Raw genomic sequence first — 17,640 nt, forward strand, 5'->3', positions numbered from 1 at the left:
TTTGTGTTTGTGAGCGGAACGCCCTCCTGCTGGAGAACAAATAAGACCCGCATCTGCTGCTGCCTTCACGGGCTGTGGGAAATACCGCGATTTACAGGATCAGTGGTAAAAAATAAAAATAATTACTCCGATCTTCCATTAAGTAAAAGTACCAATATCACTTTATATAAATATTTAGTTACAAGCAAAACAATTCATGCCTGATCTCAAGTTAGATTAAAAGATTCATGATTCAATGGTTGTATTGTCATTATGCACAAAGCTACAGTGTAGAAATGGCAATGCAAGTATTATGACCAATCCAACATATATAATAAAATACAAAAATACAAATTAAAAAGTAGTCCAAAAAGTATATATATATTAAAGTACAACAGTAACTTATTATACTAAAAACTCGTGTTGCAGAATGACCCATTTTAGTATCTCTATTTTTGTCAGTGTATTATTATTATTGATGCATTAATGTGTTCATCACAGCTGGTTTTGAAATTAAATTATATGCATGATAATCTTTAGATGATTGTATAAAAAATATGAATCTGCAAGGAATTTAAAAACGAGTATTATCGGATACATGTCATTGAAGCAACACAATGTTTGCCCCTGAGATGTAATGCACAGGAAGTAAAGGCTGATCAAATGGAAATATTTAAGTTGTAGGAGTTTACGAACAGACCTTGAATGCAGCATTAGAGGGGGCGTGTCCTCTTGACAGCAACCTGCCTCTGCTGATAGGCTGCATCAGGGGAGTGGGATATAAGTAGACATTTAATACAAATAATGAAAAGCTTAAAATGAAATCAAGTTTGAGGGTCAAGCTGTAAGACTGAGTAGGTTTAAATGTAAAAGGACAAATAATTAAAGTTGCATTTTTATATATTTATGTATTATTACATTAAACACGATTTAATTCCTGTACATTATTTAATTGTACTTTCTGTGTTTAGCTCATCTTATTCTATTTTACATGTATATAGTTGACTTTTGATTATAATGATTGATCTTTAAAGAGTTATCAAAGCTGGTAAAGGTGCAGCTAGTTTGAATGACTTTGTATACTGCAGGGTAGCTTGTGAATTTACTCCAGGTGGAACTAAAGTCTGATTTAACACTTGATTAGATTTCACATCATTCATCCAGATCTGTAAAGTAACTAAAAGTATTAAATACATGTAGTGGAGTACAAGTACAAAGTAGCATAAAGGGAAATATTCAAGTACAGGTATCTCAAAGTTGTACTTAAGTACTGTACTTTAGTACATCTACTAGTTACTTCCCTCTTCTGCTACTTTGTACTTTTACTCCACTACATGTATTTAATACCTTTAGTGACTTTACAGATATGGATGAATGATGTGAAATATAATCAAGTGTTAAATCAGACTTTAGTTCCACCTGGAGTAAATTCACAAGCTACCCTGCAGTATACAAAGTCATTCAAACTAGCTGCACCTTGACCAGCTTTGATAGCACCTTATCTCTGAGTACTTCTACTTTTACTCAAGTACAAGATCTGAGTACTTCTACTTGAACTCAAGATCTGAGTACTTCTTTAACTCAAGATCTGAGTACTTCTACTTTTACTCAAGTACAAGATCTGAGTACTTCTACTCTAACTCAAATACAAGATGTGACTACTTCTACTTTTACTCAAGTACAAGATCTAGGAAACCCTGCAGAAAGCAGCGTTAACACAGAGTAGAGGGAACATTACAGTGTGGTATTTCACAAAATTCAACCTATAAACACACAGATCAGATGGACACAGACTATAATATTTTTAATTGTCCATAAATACCAAACAGATGAAAGTCTATAATCACTTTGGGAGTAGGCCTACTTCTACTTTAACTCAAGTACAAGACCTGAGTACTTCCCACCTCTGTCACATGTTATCTGGATGAACTCAGTGTCTCCTCTCCTCTTCATGCAGCGGTCACCAAAGAGCACGTAGCCGCAGAAAGGGAAAGTGAAAGAGCAGAGCAACATGCAAGAGTCAGGCCAGAGAAGAAGCTATCAGTCTGTTCAGTAAGTACTCTTCTTTTAAGGCTGCTGCATATCTACCATGAAACTGGGTAACTCTGCAGGTTATACAAATCTAAGGTAATTTTAATTAAGTCTCATGGACTAACGCACGCTTTTTTAAGAGACAGAGGAGAGTGTTTGTGACGCATGTTTGAAGTGTGTGTACTAAAGGTTTCCATTTATCTTCCTCAGAAACATGGACGGCCAGGGACAGACAAAGGGTAAGAAGTGTCTTTAGAAATGAACTACATGTACACATTTACTCATCATTTTTGCAACTTTGTACACATTTCAGAGGTGACCTATTTTTTTACGACATTTTTAATGACTTTACAGATTACAATTCGTCCTTCCTGTCTAAAGAAAAGCATGTGTCTCTAAATGTGATGACTTTACATGTCAATTTATCCGTCAAATGTAAGGATTAGCAGGATATACAGCCTGTGTTATACATTATAACAGTAACACCCTAAGAGGGGCCATTTTACTGCAAGATGAATACTTTCACTTTCAAAATTCAAAGCTTGCTGCTAATACTCACACACAGCTTTAAATATAAGATGTAATTTAGTTTCAGGGTGTGGGCACTTTAACTTGAAGGACCTATGTGTAGAACAGGGCGGAATTATTGTCAGAAATTGAATATAATATTTACACAATCACATGATTATGAAAAAGGTTGTGCTTTTATCTTGCTGGACTACATTTATAACCATCATAACGTTGTGTTTGCTACGAAGCTTCTCCCCAATATTCATAATTCCAATGGAAACCCTCAATTGGCTTTTTTTGAGGCTTTTTTCTTCTTGGTTGGCATCGAAAAATGATACTAATTCTTGCAGCACTTAGTTGCAATCTGCATTTTCACCACTAGATGTCACTAAAGCTGGTCCTTTAAGTCAGTGGTTCCCAACCCTAGAGGTGCTTGAGGGTATTGCAGGGGATAGAAGAAAGATTAGGGGTGCAATATACCGTATTTCCTCACAAAAAAACATTTTAAAAATCAATTTTCTTAAGCCTGGTGTCCCTCACCCAGAACTATCAAAGCTTATAGAAGAAAAGCAAGTGTCAAGTGTCTCAATAAAAGCTCTTAACATAGATGTTGAAACTGCTAGAAGTGAGTCTTAATATTATTATTTTTCACTCACAATAAGTGTAAATGTCAAGTTTAAATGCATTTGTATTAAGGGTGAGTTATACAAGTGATTTTCATCTAAGGAGCAGTTGGGTTAAATACAATAACAAAAGGTTTAACATAAGAAACATAAAAAAAAAACACATGTTGAATTACTGTAAATTGATATTTCAACGTATATTTTTTACTTTTTTAATGCTTTTCTTTTTATATTTTGAGATGTTTACATTTTAGAATTGTTTGTTTCTACCCTTTTAATTTATCTTATGTGCAACGCCTTGTCTTTTATGCTGCTGCCACGCAAACATTTCTCAAATTGGGATCAAGAGAGTACATCTTATCTTATTTAATAGATAAGTGATTCTTATAGAATGGCGAGCAGCGCAAGGGGAACACGAGACAAAAAAGTTGGCTCTAATGGCGCATTAGAGCCCGTTTTTGGTTGCGTTTCCACTTGGCGTAGTACCGGCTAGTGGTACTATTTCACAGTTTTTCTGGCCCCATAAATTCGAGGTTCTTAGCGGGCAAACAACCAGGCTGTGTCGGACTGAGTATGCTAAACTAGAGAGAGAGAATCGCTGGCAAGGGGGCTACAACTACAACAAGATGAACATTTTTGACTGTGATTTAATTGTAATACACATTTCAAAATGATGCCGAAGTAACAACATACTGATACCGGTTAGTAAAAACCATGAATTAATGCTTTGACAAGTCTGCAGACAGACGGCAGGCGAAAAACCTTTTAAAATGCGTGTTTTCTGAATGGAGATCGGCTAAGCTAACGCAGTATATGCTCCGACCGTCCACACTCACAACAACGGCCTATTAACTGATCAAATGCAGTGAGATAGGAGTTGGTTGTTGTGATAAACCAACAGAGACAATTATACAACTGGATCTCTAGTCGTTAATAATGACATAGAGGTAAAAACAGAACAAAAGCAAGCATATTGGTCCGTTATATTATGGGAAGATGTGAAAACTTTACTTCTGTATTTTTACAATGGAGTCTGGTGGCTTTTGAGACTTTTAAGTCACACTTTTGGACACGGTTCTTCTGCATCTGGGTTTGTGGTATGAAGCTAAACAAAATTACTCAAAACAAATCTTCTCTGTGTTTAGTGCCGGGGAGGAAATTCCATGTCTCCGTGGCAGGATGTACCAACGGTGCTCATCAGACCTATGTTAATGACCTCAAAGGGATGGGTCAAATCGAGGTGGTCTCTCCTGAACAAAGTGACTACTTGGTGCTTTTCTGTCCCATCGCGTCTCGAGTTGGAAAAGACATCGGAGAGGCAATGGACAAAATCCCAGGTAGGAAATGTCTAGGACGATGATTGGCCGATTTCCCACTGGTTATTCAAAGGTACACAGGGAAATGTTAAAAAACGTTGTGTTATCTGTTAGAAGAATCTCACTCGTCACCGGCTTGAGCTTCAATATTAGGATCCATGTATTTATTATCCTCTCAGGAATGGAAGTAGTCAAAACAAAAAGAGAATTTGTTGGTATCTTTGTCAAAATGTCACAATTCTGACTTTTGGTCAAAATATCAAAATTCTGACTTTTTCTCAAAATTCTGACTTTTTCTCAAAAATCTCAAAATTCGGACTTTTCTCAAAATGTTAATAATCACTGGTCACCGGCTTGAGCTTCAATAATCAGGATCCATGTGTTTGTGATCCTCTCCAGAATGGAAGTAGTCATCTCATACAGAGCATCAACTAGTTCCTGAGCAGTGTCCTTCACATGCTGATATACAAGAGAGGGAGTTACACAGTCACAAGATGGAGGAATATAAAGCAGTATTCAATGTTTACTTCAGATTAGCTCCACGTCAGAAATGATCATGCTTGTCATATGTCTATCTCCATAGAGGCTGAATCATCATGTTAATCACATAGCTATCATATGCCTCAAACAGTCCTGATGCTCTTCTAGGTAATCATACATCCTGTCATGTCCACAGCTACAGTTGGGATACCTTTGTTATCACGTGTACTCTGATATTGGAAGAGTACCTTCAGTATTTTCCCAACATTATCTCTGTGCTCACAGGTGGGAAACCAATCGTTCTGGTGGTGATGCATCACACCTACGACAAAGATCATTTTGTGCCTGAAAGCAGGAGACTCGTGGAAAACCCGGATGTCATCGTCACCGTAGACGTTCTGTTCCATGAGAGCAAAATGCTGATCTGCAACCGCAATGACACGGCCTGGTTTCAGGTCAAGGATGTTCTTGGAGTTTCCCCTGCACAGGTAATTCATTTCACACACAATCAGTGTGAAGAGAACTGATCATGTGACTTTAAAGGGCTAGTTTGGATGTTTAGAAGTGGGGTTGTATGAGGTGTTTATCTATAGGCATTGTATCAGTTACAGTAGATGGCGGAGCGCACCTCAAAAAAGGGAAACCCAACGGAAATAATGAAAGATAATTCTAAGTGTACGGTATATTTGGAATATCTTCAGTGCTTAACCTTGCCATAAGCTCTAACTATACCTTATAAATACCTCAATAAACCCCAACCAATAACATTCAAACTATCCCTTCAAGAGGTTAGGAATCATTGCTGTGGTTTACCTCTGAATGGATGAATTTCTTCTGAATGACACTCGTTTTTTTTCTTCTCTTTCAGGACAGCAGCTGGCTATCTTGTAAGTATGGCTTTAATAATAACCTTCTATTTTCAGATGACAGTTTTCCAATATCTACATTAATAAGCCATTGCCATGTGAAAACCTTCTGTCTATAGTGGCTGTGAAGTGATATTTACCTAGTAGTACTCACGTGTAAAAAAGAGAAGCTATTAGGAGGTTAAAACCGGTGTTTTTTAAAGTTAGAATCCATTTAGTAACATATTATATCATAATACCCAAAATATCCTAATTCGTATTTTCTTAAGAAGCTGCAAATCAATTTGTATCTTGACGCTGAACTGCAGATCAACAATTGATAAAACTAAACTAATGAATGTTGCTCACTCTAGGATCAAATTCTAAACGTGCCGTACAGTTATTTGACTATTATATGATGCTAACGATTAGCTGGTTTAAAAACCCCAACAAAAAGCAATGTGGGTAGGTGTGTTGAAACGTAGTGTGGTGACTATTGCCACTCAATATCACAGAGGGATTGGCTGAACTGGGTAAACTAGTTGGACGCGTGTGATCTCCATTGCTTTCAATACCATTCATTTTCCAACAAACACGGTCAAAAAACTGTTTGCTCTTCCCAGTCCCAGATCACCCACCTGTACCAGGGACATCAATTATATCCTGTGGCCCCATTACGCCATCTAGTGTGCAAAATATAACAAATAACATATGTTTATGTTTATCTTTAAGGGACGTGTGTGCTGCAGAGGGTTGGACGTTGTTTTATGTCGTTGTGTTCCTGGACACTTCATCTCATATTGGCTACAGTATTGAGTAAGTATGTCGCTTTGGATAAAAGCGTCTAACAAGTAACATGTAATGTATGTTTATTTAGGATCCCCATTAGCTTTTGCTCTTGACAAAAGCTACTCTTCCTGGGGTCCGACACTTAAAACAATACAACAATACTCAACAGCATTCAAGACATAAGTCCTGACATCATTAACAACATCACCAACATCATGAACAATCTCATCCACTTTCAACATCAAACTCAGCCAAGGATGAGTGCACAAGACACCCACTAGTACAAAGCATGAAATTAAATTAAATTAGGGTTCACAGTTCACAAGGGGTACATGCTCATTAGTAGATGGCACTTCAATCTCTTCTTGAAAGAGGCTCTGGACTCTATGTCAGCAAGGTAGTTTGGCAATGAGTTCCATTGTAGCTCTCTAAGTCACAGAAGAGTTCAGAAGATGTGTCCTGGGTGTAGGTGCCAGCAGATGGCCTGATGTAGCTTGTCTAGTCTGATGGTCATGCTCGTCTCTTGTGTAAAATATTTGATCATAAAAATACAGTGTTTTTTTTGCCAAATTGGACATTTCTGAGAAAAGTGATAACACGAGATTGCAGACGTTTCTCAACCAGAAGCCGTGATAGATTTCTATGCATAACTCCAATATGAGTGTAATGGCTGCAACACGTAGTATAGATTCAAGATTCAAGGGTTTTATTATCACGTGCACAGCAGCTACAGTGTAGCTATGGCAATGCAAATCTTAGGTTCCTCCAACAATGCAACATATTATATATACAGGACATAAGACAAAAAAATATATATAATAAAAAACTTGAAATAGTGCAAATGAAACGGAGTACAATCAATTTGAATAAAATAGTGCAGGTGAAAGAAGAGAATGTAAGGTTAAACATTGTACAGAGAAATGCAATTAACTATAACTACTAACATATAGTTAATACCTATGGGTTTTATGAAATGGCACGTTAACTTCTATTTGTTCTTGAAATTACTCATGAAGACGTCATATTCTTCATTATATGATATTTTAAGATTGAGGTACTACAGTTTTACTAACGCTGGTGGTGGCCATCATTTGTATCGGAAAAGTAGGAACATGTGATTCCTAGCAAGATGCCAACCAGGCTTTAAAAAAAAAAAGTATATTGAAAATGACTAAATGGACAAATGGCCAAAGCTGTAAAAAAACAGATTGTAAAAAAGTGTATTTTATTTCCTTTGTAATAAGAAAAAACCCATGTGATCTAAATCATGTTGTGCACGCTGTTGATATGAGATGACTGATTGATCTTTTCTTTCTTTCAGACATCGGAGAGGCAATGGACAAAATCTCAGGTAGGAAATGTCTAGGACGATGATTGGCCGATTTCCCACTGGTACAGGGAAATGTTTAAAAAAACGTTGTGTTATCTGTTAGAAAAATCTCTTGAGCTTCAATATCAGGATCCATGTATTTATTATCCTCTCAAGAATGGAGGTAGTCAAAACAAAAAAAGAGAATATGTTGGTATTTTTGTCAAAATCTCAAAATTCGGACTTTTTCAAAATTCTGACTTTTTTCTCAAAGTTCTGACTTTTTCTCAAAATTCTGACTTTTTCTCAAAATTCTGACTTTTTCTCAAAAATCTCAAAATTATGACTTTTCTCAAAAATCTCAAAATTATGACTTTTTCTCAAAATGTTAATAATCACTGGTCACCGGCTTGAGCTTCAATCTCAGGATACATGTGTTTGTGATCCTCTCAAGAATGGAAGTAGTCATCACATACAGAGCATCAACTAGTTCCTGAACAGGGGGGGGGGGTGCTAGGTGGAGCCTCGCAGTGGCGAAACCGTGCCGCGCCACACTAATTGCGCCAGTCTGCGTGATCCGCCTGTAGGGAGGCACGGCCCTGATCTCACGTATCTACTATAATGCATAGCTGATTGTGTTTTATATATAAAATATGAATCTGCAAGGAATTTAAAAAGGAGTATTATCTGATACATGTAATTGAAGCAACACAATGTTTGCCCCTGAGATGTAATGCACAGGAAGTAAAGGCTGATGAAATGGAAATATTTAAGTTGTAGGAGTTTACGAGCAGACTTTGAATGCAGCATTAGGGGGGGTGCGTCCTTCTAGGTTGGCATTGAAACATGATACTAATTCTTGCAGCACTTAGTTGCAATCTGCATTTTCACCACTGGATTTCACTAAAGCTGGTTCTTTAAGTCAGTGGTTCCCAACCCTAGAGGTGCTTGAGGGTATTGCAGGGGATAGGAAGAAAGATTAGGGGTGCAATATACAGTATTTCCTCACAACAACAAAAAAATTAAAATCATTCATAAGCTTTTCTTAAGAAGCTGCAAATCAATTTGTATCTTGACGCTGAACTGCAGATCAACAATTGATAAAACTAAACTAATGAATGTTGCTCACTCTAGGATCAAATTCTAAACGTGCCGTACAGTTATTTGACTATTATATGATGCTAATGATTAGCTGGTTTAAAAACCCCAACAAAAAGCAATGTGGGTAGGTGTGTTGAAACGTAGTGTGGTGACTATTGCCACTCAATATCACAGAGGGAATGGCTGAACTGGGTAAACTAGTTGGACGCGTGTGATCTCCATTGCTTTCAATACCATTTATTTTCCAACAAACACGGTCAAAAAACTGTTTGCTCTTCCCATTCCCAGATCACCCACCTGAACCAGGGACATCAATTATATCCTGTGGCCCCATTACGCCATCTAGTGTTCAAAATATAACAAATAACATATGTTTATGTTTATGCTTAAGGGATGCCTGCGGTGCAGAGGTTTATGTTTTGGTGCGGTTTCATCAGTTCGTGTGTGACGTCGTGCGGTTGGTGCATGAAGTTGTGTGGTTGGTGCATGAAGTTGTGCGGTGGTGCATGACGTTATGGTCCAAGACACTTCACCCCAGATCGGCTACAGTATCGAGTAAGTAAGTCGCTTTGGATAAAAGTGTCTAACAAGTGACATGTAATGTATGTTTATTTAGGATCCCCATTAGCTTTTGCTCTTGACAAAAGCTACTCTTCCTGGGGTCCGACACTTAAAACAATACAACAATACTACTCAACACAACAACATTCAAGACATAAGTCCTGACATCATTAACAACACCAACATCATCAACAATCTCATCCACTTTCAACATCAAACTCAGCCAAGGATGAGTGCACAAGACACCCACCAGTACAAAGCATGAAATAAAATTAAATTAGGGTTCACAGCTCACAAGGGGTACATGCTCATTAGTAGATGGCACTTCAATCTCTTCTTGAAAGAGGCTCTGGACTCTATGTCAGCAAGGTAGTTTGGCAATGAGTTCCATTGTAGCTCTCTAAGTCACAGAAGAGTTCAGAAGATGTGTCCTGGGTTTAGGTGCCAGTAGATGGCCTGATGTAGCTTGTCTAGTCTTATGGTCATGCTCGTCTCTTGTGTAAACTATTTGATCATAATTGGACATTTTCCAATTTTTCATTTCTCAACCAGAAGCCATGATAGATTTCTATGCATAACTCCAATATGAGTGTAATGGCTGCAACACGTAGTATAGATTCAAGATTCAAGGGTTTTATTATCACATGCACAGCAGCTACAGTGTAGTTATGGCAATGCAAAGCTTAGGTTCCTCCAACAATGCAACATATTATATATACAGGACATAAGACAACATTTTTTATAATAATACAAAAATAAAAATAGTGCAAATGAAACAAAGTACGATACATTTGAATAAAATAGTGCAGGTGAAAGAAAAGATTGTAAGGTTAAATAGTGTACAGTGAAATAAAATAATATAACTACTAACATATAGGTAATACCTGTGGGTTTCATGAAATTACACGTTAACTTCTATTTGTTCTTGAAATGACTCATATTCTTCATTATATGATATTTTTAGATTGAGGTACTATAGTTTTACTAACGCTGGTGGTGGCCATCTTTTGTATCAGAAAAAATTATGAACATGTGACTCCTAGCAAGATGCCAACCAGGCTTTAAAAAATATATATATTGAAAATGACTGAATGGACAAATGGCCAAAGCTGTAAAAAAACAGATTGTAAAAAAGTGTATTTTATTTCCTTTGTAATAAGAAAAAACCCATGTGATCTAAATCATGTTGTGCTTGCTGTTGATATGAGATGACTGATTGATCTTTTCTTTCTTTCAGACTGGAGGATTATTGGACGAATTGTTGTTGTTGTTGTTGTTGTTGTCAAAATCATGTCGCATACACAGAAGTAAGAAGACCTCAGGGGTTTATTATTCCAATAAATGCATTTTGAAGGGACAAAAGTGCATGTGCAATGCATTTGCAATCAACGGGAAATGAAGGATGCTATTAAACTATTAACATAGATGCTTTTGAGCTGAAGCTTTGGATCACTGATGTTTTATCTAAGGTGCATTAGAGAAGAATAGATGGAAGAATAACAAACCTGCTTTAAGTAAATGACACTTACAAATTCAAATGAAATTCAAGTTAAACTTATAAGACAAACCTGCCATTCGTTGAAAAGTCTTTAAAGTCTACAGTATTATTAATAAAGTTCCTCCTGGCACTGAAGAAATCTTTTAAACAGAGATTTTAATGTAGGTGAATGGGTACAAACGTGTTAAATGAGAATGTTAATTCAGTGTGCTTTTGAGATATACAGATTTGTTAACATAATGTTTAAATGTGTGCCGTAGAGAAGTGTGTGATCAAATCTTATCAAGTTTAACATATCCTAAAATATCTGTAAAACCCTGCTGCAGCTGCTTTGTGCTCATTAAAACATCAACATAATAAATACAAATCAATCAATCACAGTGTCTGTGTACATGTGTCTCATTGTGGATGAACATGTTTCCAGGGCCGTCCCTGGCCAACATGAGGCCCCACGCAAAGATATATGATGAGGCCCTCTGTTTCGCGGGCGTCGACGGGGGACGGGGGACGGGGGACGGGGGACGGGGGACGGGGGACGGGCGTCGGCGTGCTAGGTGGAGCCTCGCAGTGGCGAAACCGTGCCGCGCCACACTAATTGCGCCAGTCTGCGTGATCGGCCTGTAGGGAGGCACGGCCCTGATCTCACGTATCTACTATAATGCAAAGCTGATTGTGTTTTATATATAAAATATGAATCTGCAAGGAATTTAAAAACGAGTATTATCTGATACATGTAATTGAAGCAACACAATGTTTGCCCCTGAGATGTAATGCACAGGAAGTAAAGGCTGATGAAATGGAAATATTTAAGTTGTAGGAGTTTACGAGCAGACTTTGAATGCAGCATTAGGGGGGGCGCGTCCTCCTGACAGCCTGCCTCTGAGAGCTGATAGGCTGCATCAGGGGAGTGGGATATAAGTAGACATTTAATACAAATAATGAAAAGCTTAAAGTGGACCTATCATGCTATATTTAAATGATATATTGTAGGGCCATACCTATATAAGGTATATTTATACGTTTCTGTTTTCAAAATACCAAACAGATCATGCATTTTAGCCATGCCTCATTTCGCTCTATGTGCTGTTTGCTGTCTACGGGGCTGATTCTGTGACTGCAGCTGACCACGCCCCCCTGCAGGAGAGGGGAGCCGTGCTCTGATCAAGTCAAGAGGGGGAGAAAAAGAGATCTCCGTCCTCCGTGTTTTATTATATAGAGTCGTTATTCATTTGTTTTAAAGCTCAATAAATAACAAAGAAGACCTTTGACCGGCACTTTTCTAATTTTGTCCGGAAGATTTCAACTTTAACGGACATCTTGACAGGCGAAAGAAACTGAAACTGAAACTGCCGCACGGTCCCCTCGTTCCTTGGAAGAGGCGGAGAGGTGGGTGTTTGTTATCTGCTGGTGGACTAACCGGAGAGAATTACAGTGCTTGCCTCGACGGGGAGGGATTGCATTGAATTAAAGCAGCGGGAGCAAACGCTTGCCTCGGGGAGGGAGAAAAAAAGCCACAGCGGAGAATAAACAGAAGGGTAACCATGGTAACTATGGGCGGGAAGTCTTCTTCGCTGCTTTTGTGGCAGACTACAGCGCCACTTACAGGCCTGGCATATGTACTACAGCGTCTCCAGCGCTTTCGAGCGGCAATGGCCGGCCGTGGCCCAACCCCACATTCCCCTGATAGGTGGCCCAATAGCCGTAGCGCCACTTCTGTGACGACATAGAAGTGTTCAAATCTGGATCAGTTTTTATCAGATCCGTTGCAGCCCCTTTTTTAGAGATTTGGGTATGGAGGAAAATAGAGAGGGTTGTGTTTTCTGACACTTGGTGAGTTCCCTGGAACACCGGGGACACATATTCATGTATACAAGACGTACAAAAGTGCATTTTGCATGATAGGTCCCCTTTAAATTAAATCAAGTTTGAGGGTCAAGCTGTAAGTCTGAGTAGATTTAAATGTAAAAGGACGAATAATTAAAGTTGCATTTAAGATCTTCATTCCTGTACATTATTTAATTTTCTCATCTTATTCTATTTGACATGTACAGTTTATTTCACCTTTGATTATAATGATTGATCATGAAAGTGTTCTCAAAGCTGGTAAAGGTGCTGATAGTTTGAATGACTTTGTATACTGCAGGGTAGCTTGTGAATTTACTCCAGGTGGAACTAAAGTCTGATTTAACACTTGATTATATTTCACATCATTCATCCACATCTGTAAAGTAACTAAAGGTATTAAATACCATTTACCTCTGAATTGTAGAGGAGTAGAAGTACAAAGTAGCATTAAGGGAAATACTCAAGTATAGTACAAGTACCTCAAATGTGTACTTAAGTACTGTACTTGAGTAAATACTTTTAAACCTTTAGTTGCTTTAGTGATCTGGATGAATGATGTGAAATATAATCAGCTCTTAAATCAGACTTTAGTTCCACCTGGAGTAAATTCACAAGCTACCCTGCAGTATACAAAGTCATTCAAACTAGCTGCACCTTTACCAGCTTTGAGAACACTTTCATGATCAATCATTATAAAACATATCATATATATTATTCTGAAATGGACCAATCTGCACAATGAGTACTTTTACTGTCGCTACTTCAACTATATTTTGATGATAATACTTTTCTACTTTTACTTGAGTAACATTTTGAATGCAGGACTTTTAGTTGTAACAGAGTATTCCTACTCTGGTAGATCTGAGTACTTATACTCAAGTCAAATATCTGAGTACTTCTAGCCTTCTTTTACTCAAGTACAAGATCTGAGTACTTCTACTCTAACTCAAATACAAGATGTAACTACTTCTACTCTAACTCAAGTACAAGATCTGAGTACTTCTACTCTAACTCAAATACAAGATGTGACTACTTATACTTTTACTCAAGTACAAGATCTAGGAAACCCTGCAGAAAGCAGCGTTAACACAGAGTAGAGGGAACATTACAGTGTGGTATTTCACAAAATGCAACCTATAAACACACAGATCAGATGGACACAGACTATAATATTTTTAATTGTCCATAAATACCAAATAGATGAAAGTCGATAATCACTTTGGGAGTACTTCTACTTTAACTCAAGTACAAGACCTGAGTACTTCCCACCTCTGTCACATGTTATGAGAGGAGACACAGTGTCTCCTCTCCTCTTCCTGCAGCGGTCACCAGAGAGCGCGTAGCCGCAGAAAGGGAAAGTGAAAGTGCAGAGCAACATGCAAGAGTCAGGCCAGATAAACTATCAGTCTGTTCAGTAAGTACTCTTCTTTTAAGGCTGCTGCATATCTACCATGAAACTGGATAACTCTGCAGATTATACAATTCTAAGGTAATTTTAATTAAGTCTCAAGGACCAACGCACGCTTTTTTAAGAGACAGAGAAGAGTGTTTGTGACGCATGTTTGAAGTGTGTGTACTAAAGGTTTCCATTTATCTTCCTCAGAAACATGGACGGCCAGGGACAGAGACAGGGTAAGAAGTGTCTTTAGAAATGAACTACATGTACACATTTACTCATCATTTTTGCAACTTTATACACATTTCAGAGGTGACCTATTTTTTTACGACATTTTTAATGACTTTACAGATTACAATTCGTCCTTCCTGTCTAAAGAAAAGCATGTGTCTCTAAATGTGATGACTTTACATGTCAATTTATCCGCGTCAAATGTAAGGATTAGCAGGATATACAGCCTGTGTTATATAACAGTAACACCCTAAGAGGGGCCATTTTACTGCACAATGAATACTTTCACTTTCAAAATTCAAAGCTCAGTTGCTGCTAATACTCACACACAGCTTTAAATATACGACTTTAATTTAGTTTCAGGGTGTGGGCACTTTAACTTGAAGGACCTATGTGTAGAACAGGGCGGAATTATTGTCAGAAATGGAATATAATATTTACACAATCACATGATTATGAAGAAGGTTGTGCTTTTATCTTGCTGGACTAAACTTATAACCATCATAACGTTGTGCTTGCTACGAAGCTTCTCCCCAATATTCATAATTCCAATGGAAACCCTCAATTGGCTTTTTTTTAGGCTTTTTTCTTCTTGGTTGGCATCGAAAAATGATAATAATTCTTGCAGATCATAGTTGTAATCTGCATTTTCACCACTAGATGTCACTAAAGCTACACACTGGTCCTTTCAGTCAGTGGTTCCCAACCCTAGAGGTGCTTAAGGGTATTGCAGGGGATAGGAAGAAAGATTAGGGATTGAAATATACAGTATTTCCACACAAAAAAACATTTTAAAATCAATTTTCATAAGCCTGGTGTCCCGCCCCCAGAACTATCAAAGCTTATGAAAGACAAGCAAGTGTCAAGTGTCTCAATAAAAGCTCTTAACATAGATGTTGAAACTGCTAGAAGTGAGTCTTAATATTATTATTTTCACTCACAATAAGTGTAAATGTCAAGTTTAAATGCATTTGTATTAAGGGTGAGGTATACAAGTGATTTTCATCTAAGGAGCAGTTGGGTTAAATACAATAACAAAACGTTTAACATAAGAAACATTAAAAAAACACACATGTTGAATTACTGTAAATTGATATTTCAACATGTATATATATATATTTTTTAATGCTTTTCTTTTTCTATTTTGAGATGTTTACATTTTAGAATTGTTTATTTCTACCCTTTTAATTTCTCTTATGTGCAACGCCTTGTCTTTTATGCTGCTGCCACGCAAACATCTCCCAAATTGGGATCAAGAGAGTACATCTTATCTTATTTAATCAAAATAACAGTGATTCTTATAGAATAGTGACCAGCGCAAGGAGAACACGAGACAAAAAAGTTCGCTTTAAGTGAACAAAATAAGTACTTTTCCACCATGGTGGACAAGACTGCAATATTCCAGTATTATAGACACTACACTACATTTAGTCATTAAAATAAAGCTGCTTTGCTAATATTTCTGATACTTTTTTAATGGTTTAACTGATCAAATGTAGTGAAACAATTATACAACTGGATCTCTGGTCGTTATTAATGACAGAGAGGTAAAAACAGAACAAAAGCAAGCATATTGGTCCGTTATATTATGGTGGTGGTTTTTGGGAAGATGTGAAAACTTTACTTCTGTATTTTTACAATGGAGTCTGGTGGCTTTTGAAACTTCAGTCACACTTTTGGACACGGTTCTTCTGCATCTGGGTTTGTGGTATGAAGCAAAAAAAAAGGACTCAATACAAATCTTCTCTGTGTTTAGTGCCGGGGAGGAAATTCCATGTCTCCGTGGCAGGATGTACCAACGGTGCTCATGAGACCTATGTTAATGACCTCAAAGGGTCGGGTCAAATCGAGGTGATCTCTCCTGAACAAAGTGACTACTTGGTGCTTTTCTGTCCCATCGCGTCTCGAGTTGGAACAGACATCGGAGAGGCAATGGACAAAATCCCAGGTAGGAAATGTCTAGGACGATGATTGGCCGATTTCCCACTGGTTATTCAAAGGTACACAGGGAAATGTTAAAAAACGTTGTGTTATCTGTTAGAAGAATCTCACTCGTCACCGGCTTGAGCTTCAATATCAGGATCCATGTATTTATTATCCTCTCAGGAATGGAAGTAGTCAAAACAAAAAGAGAATTTGTTGGTATTTTTGTCAAAATTCTGACTTTTGGTCAAAATCTCAAAATTCTGACTTTTTCTCAAAAATCTCAAATTTTGACTTTTTTTCCAAAATCTGACTTTTTCTCAAAAATCTCAAAATTCTGACTTTTCTCAAAATGTTAATAATCACTGGTCACCGGCTTGAGCTTCAATCTCAGGATCCATGTATTTGTGATCCTCTCCAGAATGGAAGTAGTCATCACATACAGAGCATCAACTAGTTCCTGAACAGTGTCCTTCACATGCTGATATCCAAGAGAGGGAGTTACACAGTCACAAGATGGAGGAATATAAAGCAGTATTCAATGTTTACTTCAGATTAGCTCCACGTCAGAAATGATCATGCTTGTCATATGTCTATCTCCATAGAGGCTGAATCATCATGTTAATCACATAGCTATCATATGCCTCAAACAGTCCTGATGCTCTTCTAGGTAATCATACATCCTGTCATGTCCACAGCTACAGTTGGGATACCTTTGTTATCATGTGTACTCTGGTATTGGAAGAGTACCTTCAGTATTTTCCCAACATTATCTCTGTGCTCACAGGTGGGAAACCAATCGTTCTGGTGGTGATGCATCACACCTACGACAAAGATCATTTTGTGCCTGAAAGCAGGAGACTCGTGGAAAACCCGGATGTCATCGTCGCCGTAGACGTTCTGTTCCATGAGAGCAACATGCTGATCTGCAACCGCAATGACACGGCCTGGTTTCAGGTCAAGGATGTTCTTGGAGTTTCCCCTGGACCGGTAATCCATTTCACACACAATCAATAAGAAGAAAACTGATCATGTGACTTTAAAGGGCTTGTTTGGATGTTTAGAAGTGGGGTTGTATGAGGTGTTTATCTATAGGCATTGTATCAGTTACAGTAGATGGCGGAGCGCACCCCAAAAAAGGGAAACCCAACGTAAATAATGAAAGATAATTCTAAGTGTACGGTATATTTGGAATATCTTCAG

At 37.8% G+C, this 17,640-nt stretch overlaps 1 protein-coding gene across 18 annotated transcripts in view; it reads left to right on the plus strand.

Moving 5' to 3' along the window:
* Positions 1 to 1,919: 1,919 nt before the first annotated feature.
* The window catches only part of LOC117489241, a 72,135-nt gene continuing 56,414 nt past the window's right edge, over positions 1,920 to 17,640 (plus strand). For 12 of the 18 annotated variants that reach the window (XR_004556591.1, XR_004556590.1, XR_004556589.1 and 9 more), the window contains exons 1-8: positions 1,920 to 2,031; positions 2,221 to 2,249; positions 4,289 to 4,480; positions 5,225 to 5,427; positions 5,808 to 5,826; positions 6,517 to 6,600; positions 7,895 to 7,924; positions 17,225 to 17,427. Coding sequence is in view for 13 of the 18 variants with exons in the window: in XM_034138419.1 (XP_033994310.1) it covers positions 1,991 to 2,031; positions 2,221 to 2,249; positions 4,289 to 4,480; positions 5,225 to 5,427; positions 5,808 to 5,826; positions 6,517 to 6,600; positions 7,895 to 7,924; positions 17,225 to 17,427 (801 nt within the window). In the remaining 5 variants the exon portion in view is untranslated. Of the gene's footprint in view, positions 2,107 to 2,220; positions 2,250 to 4,288; positions 4,481 to 5,224; positions 5,428 to 5,807; positions 5,827 to 6,516; positions 6,601 to 7,894; positions 7,925 to 14,200; positions 14,377 to 14,490; positions 14,520 to 16,270; positions 16,463 to 17,224; positions 17,428 to 17,640 lie in introns of those variants that run through there. The other 6 variants (XM_034138420.1, XM_034138416.1, XM_034138425.1 and 3 more) reach the window with 6 other exon arrangements.

This window comes from Trematomus bernacchii, unplaced genomic scaffold (assembly GCF_902827165.1).
Source record: "Trematomus bernacchii unplaced genomic scaffold, fTreBer1.1, whole genome shotgun sequence".
Taxonomy (NCBI): Eukaryota; Metazoa; Chordata; class Actinopteri; order Perciformes; family Nototheniidae; genus Trematomus; species Trematomus bernacchii.